The 22,168-nt window shown below is 50.0% G+C and overlaps 4 protein-coding genes and 2 pseudogenes across 6 annotated transcripts; 3 read left to right on the top strand and 3 right to left on the bottom strand.

Annotated features, from left to right (window-relative positions):
- Nucleotides 1-1,263: 1,263 nt before the first annotated feature.
- Nucleotides 1,264-4,195, bottom strand: LOC101782289 (protein TORNADO 2). Its single transcript, XM_004986050.4, has one exon. The coding sequence runs from the start codon at nucleotides 2,429-2,431 to the stop codon at nucleotides 1,613-1,615; it is 819 nt and encodes a 272-aa protein (XP_004986107.1). The 5' UTR covers nucleotides 2,432-4,195; the 3' UTR covers nucleotides 1,264-1,612.
- Nucleotides 3,130-7,224, top strand: LOC101784468 (annotated as a pseudogene).
- On the bottom strand, nucleotides 7,152-9,967 carry LOC101771095. Of its 2 annotated transcripts, none has more exons than XM_014804552.2 (8): nucleotides 9,694-9,967; nucleotides 9,444-9,571; nucleotides 9,029-9,336; nucleotides 8,833-8,947; nucleotides 8,678-8,758; nucleotides 8,179-8,316; nucleotides 7,507-7,594; nucleotides 7,152-7,422 (listed from the first exon to the last, which is right to left on the bottom strand). In XM_014804552.2, exons 1-8 carry the CDS (start codon nucleotides 9,926-9,928, stop codon nucleotides 7,298-7,300), a joined length of 1,218 nt encoding a protein of 405 aa, XP_014660038.1. In that variant the 5' UTR covers nucleotides 9,929-9,967; the 3' UTR covers nucleotides 7,152-7,297. The 2 variants fall into 2 exon arrangements, with proteins under 2 accessions (XP_014660038.1, XP_022678738.1); XM_022823003.1 differs by having other exon boundaries at nucleotides 7,284-7,422; nucleotides 7,547-7,594.
- A 39-nt stretch (nucleotides 9,968-10,006) lies between these two features.
- Nucleotides 10,007-10,740, bottom strand: LOC101784051 (annotated as a pseudogene).
- A 1,412-nt stretch (nucleotides 10,741-12,152) lies between these two features.
- Nucleotides 12,153-15,204, top strand: LOC101771486. Of its 2 annotated transcripts, none has more exons than XM_004986023.2 (5): nucleotides 12,153-12,600; nucleotides 12,992-13,090; nucleotides 13,909-13,953; nucleotides 14,456-14,593; nucleotides 14,669-15,204. In XM_004986023.2, exons 1-5 carry the CDS (start codon nucleotides 12,217-12,219, stop codon nucleotides 15,008-15,010), a joined length of 1,008 nt encoding a protein of 335 aa, XP_004986080.1. In that variant the 5' UTR covers nucleotides 12,153-12,216; the 3' UTR covers nucleotides 15,011-15,204. The 2 variants fall into 2 exon arrangements, with proteins under 2 accessions (XP_004986080.1, XP_022678754.1); XM_022823019.1 differs by having other exon boundaries at nucleotides 12,251-12,658.
- Nucleotides 15,205-15,279: 75 nt separating this feature from the next.
- LOC101771882 (DNA repair endonuclease UVH1) lies at nucleotides 15,280-19,873 on the top strand. Its single transcript, XM_004986024.3, has 9 exons — nucleotides 15,280-16,294; nucleotides 16,417-16,646; nucleotides 16,734-16,843; nucleotides 17,251-17,400; nucleotides 17,574-18,377; nucleotides 18,630-18,740; nucleotides 18,832-19,092; nucleotides 19,172-19,395; nucleotides 19,518-19,873. The coding sequence occupies exons 1-9, from the start codon at nucleotides 15,312-15,314 to the stop codon at nucleotides 19,726-19,728; spliced, it is 3,084 nt and encodes a 1,027-aa protein (XP_004986081.1). The 5' UTR covers nucleotides 15,280-15,311; the 3' UTR covers nucleotides 19,729-19,873.
- Nucleotides 19,874-22,168: the final 2,295 nt, after the last annotated feature.

Here is a 22,168-nt window from a genome sequence, read left to right as displayed (position 1 = left end):
AGGCGACAAAATTTTCATTTGTCGCTGGATGCTGATCACACCTCAAAATGAAGAGCAACTATTAACACATAGATGTAATGATGTGCATGGTCCGTACACTCGTGAGAGGAATAATAGAAAAGGTAGTTTGCTGACATCATCCAAATGCATGGGTTTTAGATTAAAAAATTTATAAATTTTAAACCATGATCCAAATCAAATTCTAATTGTAAAATAATGATCTCTAAAATAAGACTACAATTACTCACTATACTTGGATGGTAATTTTTTACGAATATTTTAACTATACTTGGATGGTAATTTTTTACGAATATTTTTTTTATGAAGCTTGAACATATTTTATTTCTTCGAACAAATACTTGAATGAATAATAAGAGGAGCAAATGATTTTATTCTCAAAAAAATAATTTCACATAGTGAACAAATTCTATTTTCACGCTGCTGCTGCTGCTGCTGCTCGTGGTTCCACATTTTCAGACCTTCCAATGTTGCAAACAAACCAACCTCAAGATTTTCGATTGTATCAATAGAATAATCAGTCTCTAAGTGCGCAAGATCGTTTCGTTGAAAATCAAGAAGCCTAACTACATCTCCAGGATATCGCCCTCCTGCCTCAACAAATGCAATCAAGATATTTTCCAAGGTTCTGGGTTTATTAGGCTTCCACGGAAGAACGTACGGCATGGAGGTGGTTGTTCGCCATCCCGCTGCCCAGCCAGCCAGTAACATCAGGAATCAGTCCCAGCTGTTGTATGATTCTTCCATAAGTTGTTGTGTTGCTTACCTCCATGGCCTTCAAACGATTGAATATTTTGAGGAATAGTGCATATTGACATCCTCTTCCTCGTGCGAGGCATGATTCATGACAAGATGAGAACAACTTGTCTTATGTTTCACTAGTTGCTTTAGGAGGTGAGTCAAATCTGATGTTTCACTAGTTGCTTTGAAGTATTGTCAGTTTTGACAATGCCAGCAACAACCACCATATCCTTCACTACGATCCCCGTGTCGGTGAACTTCTTAAGCAAGGCCAGCAGAGCAGGGGCGAAGCTAGAGCATGGACAACCTAGTGCACACATAGAAAATATCCTTGAGCGATATGACTATACTTTGGAATCCACATTCTCCATTCCTACCTTGTTCATCAGCAACACGCTCACATGAATTTGATCTGATAAACCCAGCAACCTTGGCAACATTTAAATTGTCCAGAGCTGCATCTACTTCATCCAATATGAAGAAGGGTGATGCATGGCCTGAAACTGAAAATTGCCACAAAACTTTGTGACACCTGATCGAGACGAAGCAAGACAGGTCTGAAATAGATATGCAGTAACCCAAACACAGCACAGCATCAGTAGATTGTCTTTTTCCTTAAGGCCTGAGAGGTAGGTCCAATGTAAGGGGGTAGCGCGGATCTACTTTATGAGTTTTCGAGGCGGTGAAGGTGAAAGAACTTTCCTACAATACAAGAAATAAAATAAAAATACTAACATAAAGAATCAAAATAAAAATACTAATATAAATAAATTTGGTGTCTCCTTTTTTTTTCCGCGATGAAACATCAAATACTTGTTCCTTGATCAGCTCGCACCACAAAACGAAATAGACTTTATGTGTATCCCTGCCTGTAGCGGCGGAAGAGCTCGTCGGTCTTTGCGGTGCGGAAGGCGTAGCAGCCCATGGCGTAGACGGCGAGGAGCGCGGCAGCGTCGACGGCGAGGATGATGTCGGCGCGGCGCCACTCCCTGCGCAGGTTCTGGAGCAGGCCGGCCTTGCAGGAGGCGCAGGAGTAGCAGAACTTGGCCTGCTCGTTGCTCCAGGCGGCGCAGTCGGGGTCGGCGGCGGCGCTGATGGGGCTGATCCAGTAGGTCGGGGTGACGAAGGTGTAGCCGCACCTGGTGGGGGGCTTGCAGCAGCCCGACTGCAGAGGGCTGAGCCAGGCGGCCGTGAAGAAGCCCTGCGGCGTGTCGTAGGAGGAGGTCTGGTTGAGGTCGGAGCAGGTGGGCGTGGCGGCCAGGCAGGCCTTGATCCGGTCCCAGCGGCCTGGCGCGTCCAGGCGGCGTCGCAGCCAGCCCGAGTAGTCGTCGAGGTCGTACTCGAGGAAGGCCCGGCCGGGGACCGGGCGGCCTGAGGAGCCGGCGGTGACCGCGAAGACGAAGACGGCGAGGCCGGCGAGCGCGAGGACGAGGGCGAGCATGGCGACGAGGTAGGCGAGGAGGAGCCAGGGGAGGCGCCAGAAGGCCCCCACGAAGCCCGCGAGGCCGACGGCGAGGACGGCGACGCCGAGGGCGACGACGGGCCACTGGAGGATCTGGACGCAGGCGTTGTCGGCCTGCGTCGAGAGCCAGATGCCGGCGGCGATGACGGGGATGGAGAGCAGCGCGGCAACGAGGTTGATGGCGGCGACGCCCATGTGGTTGAGAGCCATTTGGTCGTCGTTGGCGTGCGTGCGATCTCATTGAGTTAGTTGTCGAGCATATATGCTCTGCATCCACATCCTCCTCCTCCTCCTCCCATCTCATTCTCATTGCACTGCCTTTATGCGTTGCTTCCTCTGCAATTCATTCCATCCCTCCTCCCTTGTGCTTTTAGTTTTCAAAAAATGCACCCAGCAGCAACAGGAAGCAGCTGCTGCTGCCTGCTTCCGCTTCCGCTTGGGCTCCCAAGTCCCATGGGCTGGGCTGGAATTGGGATTGATACATGATGCCACGAGCAGCAGCAGGCAGGCAGGCAGGAGAGAAGAGAGAGATTGGTGTCTTGTGCCTGCGGACGATGATAAAGGCATGCATGGCTGGCTATTGGAGCCGCAGGCAGGATTCCATTCCAGAAGGATGCGGTTGCAGGCCAAGGATTCATTGAAGGACATATACTGAAACCCAAGCAATTAATACGACTGCACCCACGACCACGTTGCACGCGGCGCAGGCCTCCTGGCTTCTTCTTCTTCTTCTTCTTCTTCTTCTTCTTAACAAACACCTACCACCCTGCCCGCAAATGCAGAAGCAAAACAAAACAAACAGCATGGTGGGTGCTCCTCTGACCTGCTAGAGTACGTCGCTGGACATCTTCTCAAGAACAAGCTAGCTAGCTAGCAAGAGAGGATCGGAGATCGATTTCATTTGCAGGATGGCTGTAAGTGGCATATATACTGCCTTTCAACTCCATCCATCCATGCATCTCTCATCAATAATGTGCTGCGTGTAGGAGGGTCCCTGCACGCCGACTGCTGAGCTACCTCTGCAGCAGGGTCAGCACGATGAGCATGGCTGTGCCGCCGCCGCTGCAAGGGCGGCGACGCAGGATGGCTCCGTGAATTGGAGCGGCAAGCCCTGCCTGAGAGACAGATCAGGAGGATGGTTTGCCGGCTTCCTCATGCTGGGTATGTAGTCCTCTTCTTAATGAAGTTTTCCTTTGATGATGAGAGGTTAATTCAGCAGTTTTACTATTTATCTTAGCTTCTTCATCAATGATTTTACATGCCTTCTTGTACGTCATTGGTCTAATTTCTACAGTATAGTGATTATATATTACAAGCTATATGTGTAAGAGTGCAGTATACTATTTTAATTACTTTACAGAGTTTGTTCTTTAAATTAAGTCAAAATATACTACTGCATATAGTTGAATTGTATAAAGACGATGGATGCATATGAATTGTGACGAGCAGCGAACCAGGCGCTTGTGACGTTCGCCGTCAACTGCGTGGGGAACAACCTGGTGACGTTCATGGCGGTGGTGATGAGGCTGGAGAACGCCGACGCCGCCAACAAGGCCAACAACTGGGCCGGCACCACCTACGTCTTCTCCATCGTCGGGGCGCTCGTCAGCGACTCCTCCTGGGGAAGATACAAGGCCTGCACCATCTTCCAGATAATCTTCCTCGCCGTGAGCTATCCATCTTTCTTTGGATTTGGATCTCTTTTTCTTTCTTTCTTTCTTTCTCCATCTCCATCATATCCAAATCCAATGCCAGGGATTGGTTGAGCTTTCCATAGCATCCCATGTGTTCCTGGCGAGATCCTGCGACTTCGCACACGGAGAGGGGAGGCAAGAACACTGCAAGCCACCCACAAGAGCCCAGTCGCTCGTCTTCTACATCTCCATATACCAGATCGCCCTGGGGAACGGGGCCTACCAGCCCGCCGTCACCACCTTCGGTGCCGACCAGTTCGACGAGACCGACGCCGGCGAAAGCAAGTCCAAGTCTGCCTTCTTCGGCTACTTCTTCGTCGCCAACAACCTCGGCGGCGTGCTCGCCGTCACCGCGATGGCGTACCTGGAGGACAGGGGGCACTGGGCCCTGGCCTTCTGGATCGCAACCGCCGCAGCGCTCGTCGGCGTCGTCCTCTTCGCCTTGGGAACCCTGAGGTACAGGCACTTCCTGCCCAGTGGCAACGCCATCGTCAGCGTCTGCCAGGTCACCATTGCAGCGATAAAGAAGAGGCACGTCAAGGCTCCGCAGCAAGCACAGGATCTGTACGAGGAGCCGCCTGAGGCTACCGGTGATAACGAAACTACTAAGAAGCTGTATAATGGACAAGGCAGGAAGATGATGCTGCACACACCGGAATTCAGGTGCCTGGACAAGGCAGCGGTGGTTACTCAAGTGGAGCCGCTGCCGGCGGGTGGTCACCACCAGCAGCAGGGCCCATGGAGCCTCTGCACGGTCACTCAAGTGGAAGAACTCAAGTGCATCCTGCGGCTTGCTCCGATATGGCTCTGCAGCATCCTCTTCTCCACCTCCTACTCGCAGATGTCATCCGTGTTCATCGAGCAGGCGCAGGCCATGGACGGCTCCCTCTGGAAGCTGGAGATCCCTGCTGCCGCGATGAACGTGTTCGAGATCCTGGGCGTGACGGCCTTCGTCTTCATCTACAGCTTCTGCATCGTCAAGATCATGTCCAAGGTGTGGCGAGAGCCTACCGAGCTCGAGAGGATGGGCATCGGGCTCGTGATCTCGACGCTAGCCATGATCACGTCCGGCGTGGTGGAGCAGCAGAGGCTGAAGCATGCGACGGGGGAGGCGTCCAGCTCCCTGACCATCCTCTGGCAGATCCCCCAGTACGTGCTCATCGGAGCGTCCGAGGTGTTCATGTATGTCACCATGACGGAGTTCTTCAACGACCAGCTCCCCGAGGGCCTGAGGAGCCTCGGCAGCGCCATGAGCGTGGCCTCCATGTCGGCCGGGAACTTTGTGAGCAGCCTTCTGGTCACCGTGGTGATGGCCGTCACCTCCAAAGGCGGGCGACCTGGGTGGATACCTCAAGACCTCAACCATGGCCGTGTGGACTTGTTCTTCTTTGTCATAGCGGCGCTCAACGCCATTGATCTGCTTGCGTACGTGGTGTTTGCCAGGAGGTACAGACCTGCTCCGCCGATGAAACCTGCAGCAGCTGCAGATGAAAACGGTGCCGAGTAGTCCAGCCAATATAAGCTGATGATGAAATTAATGGCAAATACTTACTTACTATACATGATGAATGCAGTCAGGTGATCGAGTAGGGTTTAGGGTAGTGGTGGTCATGCTGCTTTCTAGGCAGGCAGATAATTAAAAATACACTGCTCTGTAGTCTGACTCCTCCTCCGTGTTTTATTATTATTATTATTATTATTATTATTATTATTATTATTATTAGTATTATTAGTATTAGTATTATTATTATTATTATTATTATTATTATTATTATTATTATTATTATTATTATAACTACTACTACTACTAGGAGAAATGCGTGTACTTGATCGGCAGGCCGGGTTGAGAGAATTACATGGGCTGCCTGAGGTGGTTGGGCGGGCCATGGACGGCGAGGGAAAAGGCCCACTAAGAAAACAAGCAGCCTGTGTTGTTGTCTTCATGCCTTGTCGTCCTCTCCTCTCCTCTTCTTATCCGGATGGGAGGGAAAGCAAATTAAAGCAAAAGCGATTGCTGCTGGTTGATCCTCCTCAGTCGGCCGGCGATCGAGCTGATCGTCAATCCCATTCCTTCCCAGCAGTCAGGGTGTCGTCATGGCCATGGCCGCCGACGCAGCCTGCTGCGCCTGCCCGTCGCCATCCACCTCGCTTTCCCACCGTCCTATGCGGCGGCGCATGGTCGTCGCTTGCAGCAGCAGCATGTTCTACGACAGCTCTCTTTTGTCGCCGCTGCCGCAGTTCGCAGCCGCAGTCCCGTCCCGCGGCGGTGGCGGCCGGCTGCGCATCTTCTCCGGGAGCGCCAACCCCGTGCTGGCGCAGGAGATCGCTTGCTACCTGGGGATGGAGCTCGGCCGGGTGAAGATCAAGCGGTTCGCCGACGGCGAGATCTACGTGCAGCTACAGGAGAGCGTGCGCGGGTGCGACGTGTTCCTGGTGCAGCCGACGTGCCCGCCGGCGAACGAGAACCTCATGGAGCTCCTCATCATGATCGACGCCTGCCGGCGAGCCTCCGCCAAGACCATCACCGCCGTCATCCCCTACTTCGGCTACGCCCGCGCCGACCGCAAGATGCAGGGCCGCGAGTCCATCGCTGCCAAGCTCGTGGCCAACCTCATCACCGAGGCCGGCGCCCACCGCGTGCTGGCCTGCGACCTCCACTCCGGCCAGTCCATCGGCTACTTCGACATCCCCGTCGACCACGTCCACGGCCAGCCCGTCATCCTCGACTACCTGGCCAGCAAGACCATCCGCCCCAGCGACGTCGTGGTCGTGTCGCCGGATGTCGGAGGGGTGGCCAGGTAGTCGCGCCTTCGCCAAGAAGCTCTCGGACGCGCCCCTGGCCATCGTCGACAAGAGGCGGCAAGGCCACAACCAGGCCGAGGTGGTCAACCTCATCGGCGACGTCAGGGGCAAGGTGGCCATCATGGTGGACGACATGATCGACACCGCCGGCACCATCACCAAGGGCGCCCAGCTGCTGCACGACGAGGGCGCCCGCGCCGTGTACGCCTGCAGCACCCACGCCGTGCTCAGCCCCCCGGCGCTGGAGAGGCTCTCCGGCGGCCTCTTCCAGGAGGTGATCATCACTAACACCGTGCCGGTGGTGCAGCACCAGAGCTTCCCCCAGCTCACCGTCCTCTCCGTCGCCAACCTCCTCGGCGAGACCATCTGGCGGGTTCACGACGACTGCTCCGTCAGCAGCATCTTCCAGTGATTACTCAAATACTCAGATTGTAGGTCGTTTTAGCTTTTCTAGATGCATAAATTTTAGTATGCATAATTAATAATCCACAGGTGCAATCTTCCCAATCTTACTTGTTAGTTGAGCTATCTATTCGTGTTGTGCTTGCAATAACAGCATGCGCATATGAATTGAATCAACCTAGGTAATTAGGCCCTGCTCCCTCACCTCACCCACGCAGGCACTCATTTCGTCCGCAAGTTTTATGGCTTCCACTCTTGCGCCTTGCACCTTCTTTTTAATCTTTCCACTAAGTGATCCAGTAGCTGCAAAGGTCGGCACAAAACAAACTCCAGTGAGCAAACCAGAATACGCAGCCGAGAAGGCAACAACAGGAACTGTGTTGGTACCTTGCCACTCATAAACAACTTTTGACTCCCCCTTAATCACCTTTGGATATTGATCGATGCGAGAATCTTCTAGTATCAGTTCTTCAACCTATGTCAAAGCACAAATGAGAAATTGCTACATATAGATGGTAAACGTTTAGAGGCTCATTAATGTATATTCTTTCAACAACAAATGCTTATAAATATGGCAACTCTGTGGACTAGTATCTGGCCAATAACAAAGAAGCACGTGCTACAGGTATACCAAACAGCATTTTTTTTTTTCACTGGCATCAACAGAGAAATTGAGTATCCTGAATAAGCTGCAGCAAAGAGCATTCTTCTCTTTCAAACTACTTCAAATATTCAAAACTATGAGATTCAAACCATAATTTCATACTGCCATCCAAGAAACATAGGATTGATAATTCATCTCTGCACATCAAATTGTAAGCTAAATGTTGCAAGTAATTACATTTAATAGCATAATCTATTATCTGAAGTATGGCAGGTAGTCCATACATTGCTTGGAGTACAGGCAAGCACTGTCATGTCCGTTTTGTGTCTTTAACAACCAACTTTTGTAAAGTTGTAACAACTATATATGGTAGCCCAAAATAACTTGATTAACACCAACCAAGATAACTTAAAATCTACATGATTATGTGGTGAAGTGCATTGCAAATTAACTACCTTCTTCCACAAGAAAGCATTCTTTCTCTCTCGAGGAACCAGCAGATGATCTCTCAGCCAAGAGGCAACCACCCAAGGTTCACAATTGGAGTAGGAAGTCTTCGCATTTATGGCATTATCTTCAAGGATTTCACACACCTACTGAACGGCACCAGAAGGCCCAAGAAGGAGTTACACTTGAGAAGCGGACAAGGTGGAAATGGTTGGTAAGTTGCATACAAAAATAATGCTAATTTTGCTGCTATCCCAAACAAATTTTCCAGAAAACAATACAAATAGCTATATAATATAAACATGTTATACTTTTTTAGTTCATTGATCCAAGTAGACTCAATTTGCCATAGTAGTTAAATGCCGTCATCCATGTGATATATGGCAAAATATACTTTCATTACATCAATTAAACACCAAAGGAACCAGTGTGATGCAAATCTGAGCAGGAGTTAACATTTCACTGATAGACACTTGAACAAAGGAAGTGGGGAACGAAACATCATACCTGCTCATATATTTGCTCAGCTCTATTAGATAATGCACGTCTCCAGTAAATGATCCACAGTATCCAGAGCAGTGCTGCAAACTTGGGTTCAATCATCACTTGAGCTGTCTATGAACAAGCTTTTCATGCTTAGGAGAGTAATGCCAAAAGCATACCAGGATACAAATGGTTGTCACAAAGATCACATTTCTAGAGATCCATTGACGAATTTGACAAGTCAGGGGCATATGACGCTCAGCGACCAGCTCAGGGCATTTAAATGCTTCAGCTCTAAAGGAAAAAAAATTAACTATAGGTCATGCAACCTAGCAGGTATTTCCTGTCAGGGACAAAAGTGACAAGATAGCATACTTGTTGGAAGTAAATGTTGTCTCGAAAAATCCCTGAGCACTCTCCAGCACCCTAGCTTTCACAAGTTGAATGCCATCCTCGGTTAAGCCAGCAGGATTCTTTGAGAAGAGCTCATCAATTATATCTGAGACGTCATGCTTGTGAAACTGGAATTGAGGAAATAAAGGGTTATGTAGCAGAGAAGAAATATGCATGTAGCAGTAGTAAATTGAAGAGAATCGCGTTGTGAAATAGACCAAGATTTTGGTGGGCTGGCCGCACAAAGCACGAGCATGCTGATCGCAGATCCTCAGGTGCAGCAACTCTGACTAAATTTGTAGAGAACAACACAGGTAGAGCGTGGGCATAAGTAGCGGTGTGGCATGGCAAGCGCAGGCAAGGAAGAAAGAGAGAGGCAGGTGCTTCAGTGCAGTACAATCTTGGTAGCTGTTTGGCTGAGGAGTCCATCCTCTACGCACGATGCGCCGTATCTCTTGAATCCCTGGACGCACTCCAGCTGACCGCCCACACACCGGCCGTTCTGGGGGCAAGGTTGACACGAATCTGCGCAGGGGAATTGGGTGATTATTGGTCACTGGTACTCTTCTACTTTTGTAGTACTGCAGTATACTAGTGAGCGAGGAGAGCAGGGAGTAGTGTCAAGAAGAAGGTGGAGGTCCCCGTACCGTCGGCGTAGTCATACTCATCGGGCGCTCGGAGGGAGTCGCAGAAGGGCTCCGGGCGGCGGTTGAGCCGGCTGCAGACCGCTGCGGCTGCGGCGGCTATGGTGAGGACGGCGAGCAGGCGGAGGAGGTCCTCCCTGGTGGGGAAGAGACCGGGAGGGGGCTCGCCGGCGCCCCTCCGCCTGGTGCTGCTGGCGCTCGGGAGGGGGGCCGGCCGCCGCGGCGAACGCGACGGCATCGTTGTCTCGTCGTCGTCCTCTGCCCCTTGTGGAAGGGCAGCCAGCCCATCTGGATAGATGAGGAAGAAGAGGTTGCCGGGCCCATGTCCGGCCCATGAAGAAGAGGAAGGCCCATAGCAGCAATACTCCAGCAACAGCAGAATTGAAATGGAGGAGGAATTCCAAAATTTTCCATTTTCGTATGAATCGGCCGTACAATTCAAACATTACTACAAATTAATAATAAAATTCATCCAAATTCATGCCCAGACTCTCTTCTTGGGGATAAGATCGAGGGTCTTGACTTTGTCTATCATGGCGGTGAGGATGTAGTCGTTGATGGTGAGGCTGTCGCCGACGGCGGAGGGCGTGGAGAGCTCGGCCCTCACCTCCAGCTGCTGGTTGGTCATGGGGGCCTCGAGGAGCAGCGCTGTCGGGGGCGTGGCCGGCGCCATCGAGTGCGGCGTTGATGTTGGCGAGGAGCTCCTGGCTGCAGGGCTCGTCGCGCACCTTCCAGACGCATTGCAGCCGCACGGGCTGCCGCTGGTCGTCCTGCTCGTCGGAGAGGAGCAGCCTCCAGTCGATGACCTTAAGGAGGAACCTGCGCACATCGTCGAGGGAGAGGGGCTCTGCGCCGGGCTGCAGCAGCAGGCGGGCTAGTGACAGCGCCGACAACGTCGGGATAAGGATCTGGTGGAGGGTGTCCACGTTCCCCAGCACCTTCTCTCCGAGAGCAAGTTCGATCTCCTCCGGGAAGGGATCGCGTGCCCCGAAGTCGCTTAGTATGTCAGCCATCGCCATCACCCTGCTGTCATTCCGACCACCACGCCGCAGCGCCACCCTACTACTTCGAGAGCTGCAGGTGCTGCCGGCGGCTGCAACTACTACTACCGGCAATGACACGAGGGACAGCGAGAGCGCCGTGGTTTTTTGTTTTCATTTTTTTTTCTTGTGGGATGGGAACGGAATGGAATGGATGGATGAATTGCGCTGAGCCACCAGCGCCTCCTGCTTTCTCTTATCGCTCCACCTTGTGGTCCTCTTCCTCGCTTCTAGTCTCTTCTTCTCCTTCTTTCATGCAATTTGTCCACTGATTATGGAAACACGGTGGGCAGAGTGGCAGGTTAACCCTAGGGAACGCAGTCCTCTCGTCGATCCTGGTACTACATGATTTGTTTCGGTTTGTCTAGTCAGAATAATTTCTGAACCAAGAGATGCAAATTGACATAGAGTATGCTGTCTGACCGCTAGATTTGAAATAACACAAATTCCAATATGAAAAATTCATGTCACAGAATTTGATGGTAGCATGGCACATCATAATAAAATAGCTCTTTGCTTAGCAAACTAGGAACACCGTAAGATCAAAATATCGTCAGCCTTGAGACCATATAGATGATAGCAGATGAATGAGGCACCAGATAATTATTGATCCATCAATTGTTTTGCAAAAAAATTAGGTATATAGTTAAAATCTTGCATATAACATATTGATCAGATAATTCAAAGATACGTAAGGCAGAAAGGGCGGCGCCTGGACAGGGAGACAGAGCAGCGGCGATAGGCCGAGAGGGCGGCACTTGGACGGCGGAGGGGTGGCGGCGCCCGGAGGCAGGGGGTGATGGGGAGGCGATGCGGTCTGGACAGGGAGGATGGGGAGGAGCAGTGCGCTCGTCGCCAGGATGGGTGAGTCGCAGGGGTGGGAGAGGCGCATGGGCGATGTCGTGACGGCACTCGTGAGAGGCACGGGGGAGATGTGTCCGAACCCTCGAGGTGGGGAGGGCTCACCCCGTGGAAAACAGAGGGATAGGGTTGGGCTCCCTTGTCGGACAGGCTCCTAAATGCTAGGGAATTTTGGTCCGGGCCGAATTGCGGCGCGAAGGCCTAGCCCAAAGAAAATTTCGAGATCCACTCGGGGATTGGGCCTTCCAAGCTAGCCCTTAATGAATCTTTCGGGTCCGGCTAACTTCCACCACCGACTAAGGAGATGACGCGTTGGACTCACATGTCAGTGAGTGGAGAGGGATAGTTGGACAGGGATAATTTCGACCGTACGGTTATATGCACAATATCTGTATGTCTGCATGTCTGCTGGTGGACCATAATGGCACATCTCAAATAACATCAAAATTGTAATGACATCATGTAATGTAAATATTAGTGGTGTGCATCATGCATAAAAAAATAGAAAATTATAATGGCACAAATCAAAGTGTCAACGGCTGGACGACTACGAAGCGACACTCGGCGGCGTCGCCTGATTGTGGATTCTGAATTTGTGATCCCGACCTGTGAAGCAAGCGCAGCGATGCCAGCTCCTCCCACTCTCCCCCTCACCCGCCGCCCATCCGACGCCCGACGGCGCGGCCGCCTGCTCCTTTTTCTCATCACCCTTGTCGCGGTCTCCGCCGCCGCAGCCCTCGCCTACCTTTCCTTCCCCTCCGCTGCGCCGACACCGCCCCCGGCACCGTCTTCCACTGTGCGGGCCGATGCCGATTGCTGCAGGGGTATGGAGGGGCTCGAGCTCTGGGGTCCGGCCGTCAAGTGGGGCTCTAACCACCGCTTGCCCTCCGCTGCCGCCTGCTGCGCATCCTGCAAGGCCATGTGCCCCCATCCCGAGGGCGGCGCCTGCCGCTGCGACTCGTGGGTCTTCTGCGGGGACGAGCGCAGATGCAAGGACAGGTTGGGGGAGGTCAGTCCATCCGTCTCACATTCTCAGTTCCCCTTCTTCATCTACCCATCTGTCGGAGGTAGCCAAGCATTCCTCTAGATTTATTCGTCCTCCTATTTGTGCAAAGTGCTTGTTTTTTCCGTAAAAAGATTAATCATCGATCTAGCACGCTACTCGTATTAGCTACGCCTCTTGCTTTCAGTTCCACCCCCGATCCTTCAAAGGCCTTTCATTTCTTTCCTTCTGTATACCTAAAATCTGAAAATTCCACGCAGTGATATCTGTAATATACATCGCAGGGATTCAATGCACTTACTGTCGCAACTGTGTTACTCCATTGCATTTTATTTTGAGCTGAACCTAGGTTCTCTCTTGGATTCATTAGCTTCTTTACTGCGCATTTGAAATGCAGTGCTGGCTGAAGAAACAAAAGGACGTGATGGCTCCTGCTGTTGTTGCAAGGGGAGAGGACGTCATGTGGACTTCTGGTCTAGTCTTTGGAAAAGGAGAGGTTGGTTTCGTGCCATCTCTTTCAGTTAACTAGTTGGTTGTTCAATTTTTGAGGAGCATTCTTTGAGCTACCTGAACATGTTTAATTTCCCAGTTTGACAGGCTAACTTCTTCAGGTGTTCCATTTTAACTTAGAAACCATTTATCAGGCTGCCCATAACATGTCTTGAGATGTTTGTTGGCTTGGCTCCTTGTGTGGTGTATATACTGTGCATAGAGAATTAAAGATGGGCATGGTTGAACCCTGCAGCCAACCATAATGGACCCAGCGATCCATGCGAGGTGTACAAGAGCATTAGTCAATCCATTCAGTTATCTGCTGACCCCCCGGTGCCCCTATGGTTTTAAGGGGTCAACCCCCATGCACTTCGGTTTACTCGTTTGGATTGACAGTGTGGTACTCATGGTCGCTGTTGGTCACCTCGCTGTCATCATCCAGCTCCCCATCCTGTAGTCTGTAAAAACTGGGATTGCTGACGGAAGGAAATTGACAAGAAAGAATGAAGCAAAACCAAGAGGATGAATGGGGCGCCATGTCGAATTGTCTGTGGAATCAAGAGGTTGGATCGATCCGCATGATCCACATGGCCTTTAGGTTCCGAACCACTGGCCCTCGTATTTCCTAGGTTGGACCGTTGATCCATTGAGCACATTTTTTTAGGATCGGGACGAAGATCCATTGGGTCGACCCACCCCACACCAAGCTATTCTTGCTGCAGCTGTATTTGCTTGTTGACATATGCTTCAAAAGAAAAAGAGAAAAGAGAGTTCTTTTTTTCACTACTCACGTGATTAATGGAAGGAATCATTTTGCTGCAGGGAATTGTGGAGCTTGAAACAAATATTGGAACACTTCATATTCAAGTAAGCGTCCTTTGTCCCTACAACAGGACAAGAATATTTTGGTATACTTAACTGCCGTGGGAATCATTTTTAGGTCATGAGGTGTAGGGAGATAGTTAAGCTGTTTACTTTCCATTTTCACAAAAATCCATATGCTAAAGTGTGGTAAAGCTTATCAGAGTGTTCTATGTGCTACATGAATTTTCTAGAGAGAGGGTGGCATGGCTGGGCTGGCCATCTTGCTAAAAGTAGTAGATTTGCGAATTTAACTTGCTTATGAGGTGAAGGCCAAGCACATGTAACAACTTCATACTAAGGCAGTTGCAAATAAGTATCTTGAGCTTCCTGCATGCTGTTCTGGGATAGTATAGTGCTATTTCTACCTTCATGATTTCCATTGGATTTGAACAAAAGCTGATATTGTTTGTGGTTTACCAGAAATAAATTATCCGTAAGTGTGTTTTCCAGTGCAGATTTGCTGATGTATACTGTACTCTGCCTTCTATACTTGTTATGCATCCAGTTGCTTCCTGGTTGCGCACCCCGTTCCGTGGACTACTTCATCGAGCTCTTGGGCTTGCGCAACTGTGCTGGGTGCAGATTTTATCGCGCAGAAGGACGCGGGAATGTCTGGGATGCAAAAGGCAATCATGAAAGAAATGTACGCCTTGTATGACGTTTGGCCTGCTGGTACTAATTGATTCCTGATGATTGATCTTTTTATGTACAATCATAGGCTGCATTTGGTCCCCCGTATGCGTTGCTTCAAGGGACCCTGGAAGTTGATGGTGTGCCCTTCAAGGGCATAGCAAGAGAAGCATGCCCAGCCGTGAAAAGAGGGTCCATTGCCTGGGTTGGGCCAGGGCCGGAGTTCCTGATCAGCTTGGCAAACCATGAGGAGTGGAAGGACGCCTATACCGTGTTTGGCCACGTGCTGCCGGAGGACATGGGGATCGCTGAGGAGATGGCACTGCTGCCGTCGAGCACGGACGTGTGGAGCAATGTAACGGTGAAGGTGCTGAGAGATCCCGTCTACTTCAAGGTGAAGAGGAGTAGCCATGCTAGTTCTTCTGTCTAGGTGAGAGGCATATTTCTTCCATCAGGTCAGGGGGGCAGATAGATTGTGTATCCAAAAGCTAAAGCAGATGATCACATTATTATTATTGTGTAGCCAAAATCTAAAGCAGATGATCACATTATTATTATTGTGTAGCCAAAAGCTAAAGCAGATTTATATATAAATAACTGTAGAAGGAATGCAATTTGATTTTTGATCTGAGCAGTGAGCGCTCTTGAAGTCTTTGATGTCTGGAATGTCTGTTGCCGACTGGGCTTTGTTTGGGACGATGACCATGGTGGGCTCCGGTTGACGGGTCGAGATGGCCCACGGCCCATTTGAGGACAAGCCCAGCATCATATCGGCGTCATCGCCGACGCCGTGGTCCGCGGAGGGAGAGAGGCAATCGCGGTTTGGCAGGGCGGCGGCGATGCTTGCGTTCGAGGAGCAGGTGGTGGCGGACCTGGTGGAGGACCCCAACGGCGGGCTCGTGGTTCTCTCCTCGGGCTTCCCGCTCGCCTCCCTCGCCGCCGCCCTCCTCCTCCAGCTACACCTGCACCATCGCCCCGGCGACGCGGCGGGGGGAGGAGGATGCCTCCTCGTCCTCTCCGCCCCGGACCCCCTCAAGGCCCGGATCCTCCGCCGCCTCCAAGACAGGCTTCAGGTCCTCGACGTGCCCCCCGACCTCCCCGCCCAGCAGCGCGCCTCCCTTTATGCTTCTGGCGCCGCCCTCTTCCTCTCCCCGCGCGCTCTCGCCGCCGACCTCCTCACCTCCCGCCTCCACCCCTCCCACGTCCGGGCCCTCCTCCTCCTCTCCGCCCACCGCTCCTCCGATACCTCCTCCGACTCCTTCATCGCCCGCCTCCTCCGCCAACGCCATCTTCTCCCCGTCTACGCCTTCTCTGACCGCCCCCACGCCATGGTAGCCGGCTTCTCCAAGGCCGAGCGTGCCATGAAGAGCCTCTACGTCCGGCGTCTCCACCTCTGGCCCCGCTTCCACGTCCTCGCCGCCGCAGACCTGGAGCGCGCTCCGCCCGACGTGGTCGACGTCCGCGTCCCCATGACCCCTGCCATGAGGGGCATCCAGGCCGCCGTCCTTGCTGCCATGGACGCCTGCCTCAAGGAGCTCAGGCGCACCAACAAGGTGGATGTCGAGGACCTCACCGTTGACAAGGGCCTTTTCAAGTCATTCGACGAGATCGTCAGGAGGCAGCTCGACCCCATCTGGCACACTCTCGGCAAGAAGACAAAGCAGCTTGTGGCTGACCTCAGGACGCTACGCAAGCTGCTCGATTACCTCGTCAGGTACCTTATTTCATGTTTATGCTAAGGATGACTCCACAGAGTTCTCAGTGATAAGAATTACACAAGTTCTAGTTCCAAAGGAAAATTAGGCTCCCTCTTTACGTTCTCTAGCCGATGTGTAGGTATGATGCAGTTACATACTTGAAGTACCTTGACACGCTGAGAGTATCTGAAGGTGTTCGATCAGTTTGGATACTTGCTGACTCAAGCCACAAGATATTTGAGCTTGCAAAAAGGCGTGTTTACCAGGTTGTGAGAGCAGACGGTATAAAAGTTAGCACAGATAAAAAGGGCACACCAACAAAGAAGAGGAAAGTGGCACACAATAGTACCGATAAGGGAAAAGAATATGGTAGTGGCTCTTTGTCCCTTCATTTGCATGATAAAGCTATGTTTTTTGGAAGAATTTTAGTGTTAATATATGACCTGTTTACTGCAGAAAACGAGGACTCCACTGCAGATAAGCACAACACTCAGAAGGTTAATGCTGATGCGGGCATCGTATTGGATGAGGTTTTGGAGGAGGCACCAAAATGGAAAGTGTTACAGGTCAGTGACTCAGTTTTTGTTTGTCAGTTTTCTTTCAGGCAGCCTGCAGCACTAATTACTCACTCATACGTTACACAGAACTGTCTTTTCCAATCCATTTGGCAAGCGCCGTTGCATTTTATTTTTATTTTTTTGCTAAACTTGGCACATTTACATTACACAAGATCTGTTATTTACAACCTAGCTGACAAAAATATTTGGATTTTTCTAAACTCGGTACATGTAGCATGTATTGCTTCTGTCTCCAGTTATTCTTTGTTGTGCTAAATGTAAATATTAACTATGCTCTACTTCATTTGTTTTATTCTTGTAGCAGCTTCACCCTTAGCTATCAGATAGTACCCATTCATCAGCGAGACAATTATTTTTGGTTCTGTTCAATTGCTTTAGCTGATAGGTTTTTGCAGGAATTGTTGCAAGAGATAGCAGAAGAACAGACGAAGGGAGATGGTGAGAATGCACAAGCTGAAGATGAAAGTGGCATAGTTTTGGTAACATGTAAAGATGAGCGCACATGCTTTCAGCTGCAAGAATGCATATCAAAAGGCCCCCATAAGGTAGGAGTTCAGTCTTAAATGAAGCCAGCATCAATCTATAAATCACTACTCTATTTCGATTAACCTGCCATCTTATTAGCTGTGCACACATGTCTTCCATCCTAAATGCAAGTTTCTTTCTGAGTTTATGAAGAGCAATAAATTCTTTGCAATATCGACTTGTTTTCAATAAGGTTATGCAAGAAGAGTGGGAGAAGTATTTGCTTGGGAAAGCTGAGCTGCATGGATTACAGAAAAAGAACAAGAAAAAATCTGAGCAACCGAAAGGGTTTGGTGTCCTCGATGGGGAAGTTCAAATGGGGCCTAGTGAGAGTGCAGGCCCCGTTAGCATTAGCAAGCTTGAAACTAATGCCTTACTTGCAGCTGCTTCTGAATTAAGAAATGTAACTAAGGAAGCTGATGTCAAGGATGGTTCAAATGTCAGCTGCAGTAAAAGGAGGTTGGTAAAGGAAAAAGCAAAGGGAAAATCAAAGAAAACCACTGAAAAGAGACAAGCCAGCAATAGAAAAAATAAAAGTAAGGGGGGAAATGACAATGACCAAGGTACTGCTCTGGAGGTGGAAGGTCAATCAGGCAAAACCGATGAACATGCCGATATCGATGCTTCCAAGGTGTCCACAGATGCTTCCGTGTCATCCTCTACTGCTGGCGATGCCTGTAATTATTCATCTGATTTCAGAGGCTTGACAAATGGCAATCCACTACCTCCTGTGCAATTTCATGCCCTAGACGGTGACCAGCACATACTTGATGTATGGAAGCCATCTATTATCATTGTTTACCATCCAGATATAACCTTTGTTAGAGAAATTGAAGTATACAAGGCAGAAAACCCATCAAGGAAGTTAAAAGTTTACTTTCTTTTTTATGAAGATTCTACCGAGGTGCAAAAATTTGAATCTAGCATTCGCCGGGAAAATGAAGCATTTGAATCTTTGATAAGACAGAAGTCCCTAATGATGATACCTGTTGATCAGGTGGTGTTTCTCTGTCACTAAACTTTTAATTTCAGTCTGACCTTAGCAAAGTGGTTACTTTATGAATGATACCGCACAATGCTTAATCAAATGGATTTTGCACTTATTAATTACTAATTTTCATATGGGTTCATATGCTCTGAGATCCTGTACTTGTTTTAGCTCAATCAGCTAGGCATGGGCAAAATTGCTGCCTTTGCCTGGAGTTCCATATTTTTCTGACACGAAACACATCCATCCACTTATTTTCAGGATGGCCGTTGTATTGGACCAACTCTTGCAAATGAGCCAGATCCTCTTTTGAGCCAGAATTCAATTACAAGAAAGGCAGGTGGTAAAAAGACACCAGAGAAGGAGATGCAGGTGATACTTATGATCATTTTGTTAATGGGCAGACAATATGTTGTGTTTTTATTTGCTTATTGCTAATATTTTTATTGTTGCATTTTTCTAGGTTATTGTAGACATGAGAGAGTTCATGAGCAGTCTTCCCAATGTACTACACCAGAAAGGTATTCGTATAGTGCCGGTTACCCTTGAAGTTGGTGACTATGTTCTTTCTCCTCTGATCTGTGTTGAACGAAAAAGTATCGCGGACTTGTTCCAAAGCTTTGCTTCTGGTCGTCTGTACAATCAGGTTGATACCATGGCACGTTACTACAAGATCCCAGTTCTTCTTATAGAGTTTTCGCAAGATAAGAGTTTTTCCTTTCAGGTATCCCACCCCTCCCCTAGCAGTGAAAAATGATGATATAGCTTCAGTGTGCTAACTGACCTGCTCATTCTGTTTACAGTCTGCAAGTGAGATTGGGGATGATGTCTCTCTGACAAACATAATATCAAAGCTTTCATTGCTAGTGCTGCATTTTCCTCGGCTTCGGATAGTCTGGTCACGCAGCTTGCATGCTACCGTGGAAATATTTGTATCACTTAAAACAAACCAGGATGAACCTGATGAGAAAAAGGCCATTAGAGTTGGCGTGCCATCTGAGGATGGGATTGTGGAGGACGATGTGAGGTAAGTTGCGTCCTGTAGGCAACCAGAAGTTGGGAGTAGTAGCCCAAATGTTGCTAAAGCACAGCAACAGCAAAATATGGCTAAAGCAAAGATGTCTTTTTCTTTTCTTTTCTGGTCACCAGGGCTGAAAATTACAACACGTCAGCCATCGAGTTCCTAAGAAGGCTTCCTGGGGTGACGGATTCGAACTATAGAGCAATCATGGATGGATGCAATAGCTTGGCCGAGCTTGCCCTGCTTCCAGTAGAAGAGCTGACGGGGCTAATGGGCAGTCAGAAAGGAGCAAGGACGCTCAAGGAGTTTCTCGATGCCAAGTGCCCAACTATGCTGTAGCATATTTCCCTGTAACACGCAGCTTGTGATGGACAATTCTTCGATGATTTTAGTTATCTTGCTGCCGATGCTGTGTGTATTGTGTTTTTAGATCAGTTATTGAACACTACAAATCCATAAGCTGTATGTACATGCTCCTTTTCTATTTGATGGTGAAGGACGGGCGGGCGATCAAAGAGGGGTGGGGTGAATTCGAAAACAAGGCTATATCTCAATTGCCAACCAAAGACATATCGCTCCTAATCGCTAAGATGAAGCAAATCAACTCGTGACAAGCTCACCCTAGGAACGACTAATCGTTAAGATGAAACAAGTTAACTCGTGACAAGCTCACCCTAGGAACGACTAGAAAAGTTTAAAGCATAGCAGAAGCAAAGTAAAGCGAGGCACTGAAAAAAGCTTGACAAGTCAACTCGTGACAAGCTCACCCTAGGAACGACTAGAAAAGTTTAAAGCATAGCAGAAGCAAAGTAAAGCGAGGCACTGAAAAAAGCTTGCACAAGAGGAAAGCAAAATTAAATTACCTTCACTTGTCTAAGCATGCAAAGAATTAGGTAGGTACTGCACTCTCATCGTAAAGCTGCATGATTCATCGTAAAGCTACATGAAGCAACTTTAAAAGCTAACTGGCAATTGATCAAGCAATGATTGCCTGATTATTTCTCCCATAGCATGAAACTGAGGTACCACGTTCACAAGTAAACAAGCCAAGCAGATGCTGCCGAACCTGCGCAAGCTGCTGGTCCGCGGGTATAGTTGTCCATTTGGCCCGTGGCCTATGGGCCAGCCCACGACACGGCATTTTGGCCCGACCCAGGCATGGAACGACACGGCGGCCTTGCAGGCCGGCCCAGCCCGGCCTACACCATGGGCCGTGCCTGGACCACTGCCTCAGCCCGTGGGCTGGCTCGAGCACGGCACGGCCTATTTAGCCTGTGAGCCAGCAATAGTCGACCCGGCCTATTTAGGCCTGTTCAACCCGTCTCATATAAAAGCCAGCCTCCTATTCTCAAACCCTATTTGCCTCATCCCCAGTTCCCCACCCCACCGACCGCCGCCTCCCCGACCCCCGCTCCCTCGCGTCGCGCGACTCGCGATTCGCGCTCCGCCGCACCTCCGCCCTTCCCTCCACCTCCCCCGCTCCCACGCGCAACCCGGTGCCCCCAGATCCTCCGCTGTCGTCTTGCCGGTGGATTGTCGCGGCCTCCGCCGCCTCCCTCTGCCCCCGGCGGCTCGGCCGGCCGACGCGCGACCTCGCCTCCCCGTGCCCTTGGATCCGGTTGCCCCTCCCCCTCCTTCACCGCCATCTTGCCGATGGCCCCTCCGCCTCCCTCCGCCGCTTCCCCGCGTCGGTGCCGTGCCGCGGGAAGGAGGAGCCGGTGCCGTGCCGCGGGTCGGGCACGAGCACGGCCAGGCCGCTAAGTCCCGTCAGGCCAGCGGGGTCCGACACGGCCCGCCTAAGAAGGCAGCAGGGCGGGCCTGGGCTGCTCCTTCGGCACGTGGGCCGGCACGGCCCGGCACGATTACTATACGTGCCTATACAGGTCGGGCCTAAACAGGCCAGGCCTAATCGGGTTCGTGCCAGGCCGGGCCGGGCCGCCCATTTGGCCATCTATATCCGCGGGTGACTTCCCAACAAGGTAAATTTCTAAAATCAACCCACATGCCTCTCTTCTAGAATTGCCAGATCCATATAGCCAAGAGAGATGCCATTGGACCTAGGAACAACACTAGGAGCTCTTGACACCTAGCGGAAGCAAGCACGGAAAGGGCTAAAGAGAAAACAAAAGCTTCAGAGTAAAACCAAAACCACAGGAACTGGGAATATTCCCATAACCGGAGGAGAATCTTCCAAAACTGGACTTTCCTCTTCTCAAAATCGGAACCTCTGATTTTGCCCAAACAGCTGGTAGGAGCTTCGAGAAAAATAGCAAAACTCGATCAAACGAACTCCAAAAATCACAAAATTTGGACCATGGCTTTCCAAAACCGTCAAGACTCTATTCCCAAGATATCTCCCCAAAATAAGAAACTTCCTATTTTTCCCTGCACGGGTCAAGATTCAAAGAAAATGAAAACTCGATCAAATGACATCCAAACTTCACGAAATTTTAGCCAAAGAAGAAGTGAGTCTTTGCTCAAAAGATCTCCTAAAAAGATCAATACTTCACCTTGAATTTCATGATTTTCATCAAGAACACAAGAGAAGGGGAATTTCAGTGAAATCTAAATCCGGACCAAATTATTGAGGGATTTGAGGGGGAATCACAATAAGGTTGCTCACAAGGATCCCAGCAACAAAACCTCCCAAAAAATCTCACGGGATTTCAAGCCAAACGCGAAGAACAAGAAATCCCCAAAAATGCCTCCGAAAGTACCGAAAAAGATAAATTTCAAATTCAAATAGGATAAAATAAGTGAGCACGAAATTGATCTTTGG

The sequence above is a fragment of the Setaria italica genome, chromosome IX (assembly GCF_000263155.2).
Source record: "Setaria italica strain Yugu1 chromosome IX, Setaria_italica_v2.0, whole genome shotgun sequence".
NCBI classification, from domain to species: domain Eukaryota; kingdom Viridiplantae; phylum Streptophyta; class Magnoliopsida; order Poales; family Poaceae; genus Setaria; species Setaria italica.
Note: the sequence above shows the minus strand (reverse complement) of the source record. Positions and strands in the feature narration are given on the sequence as shown.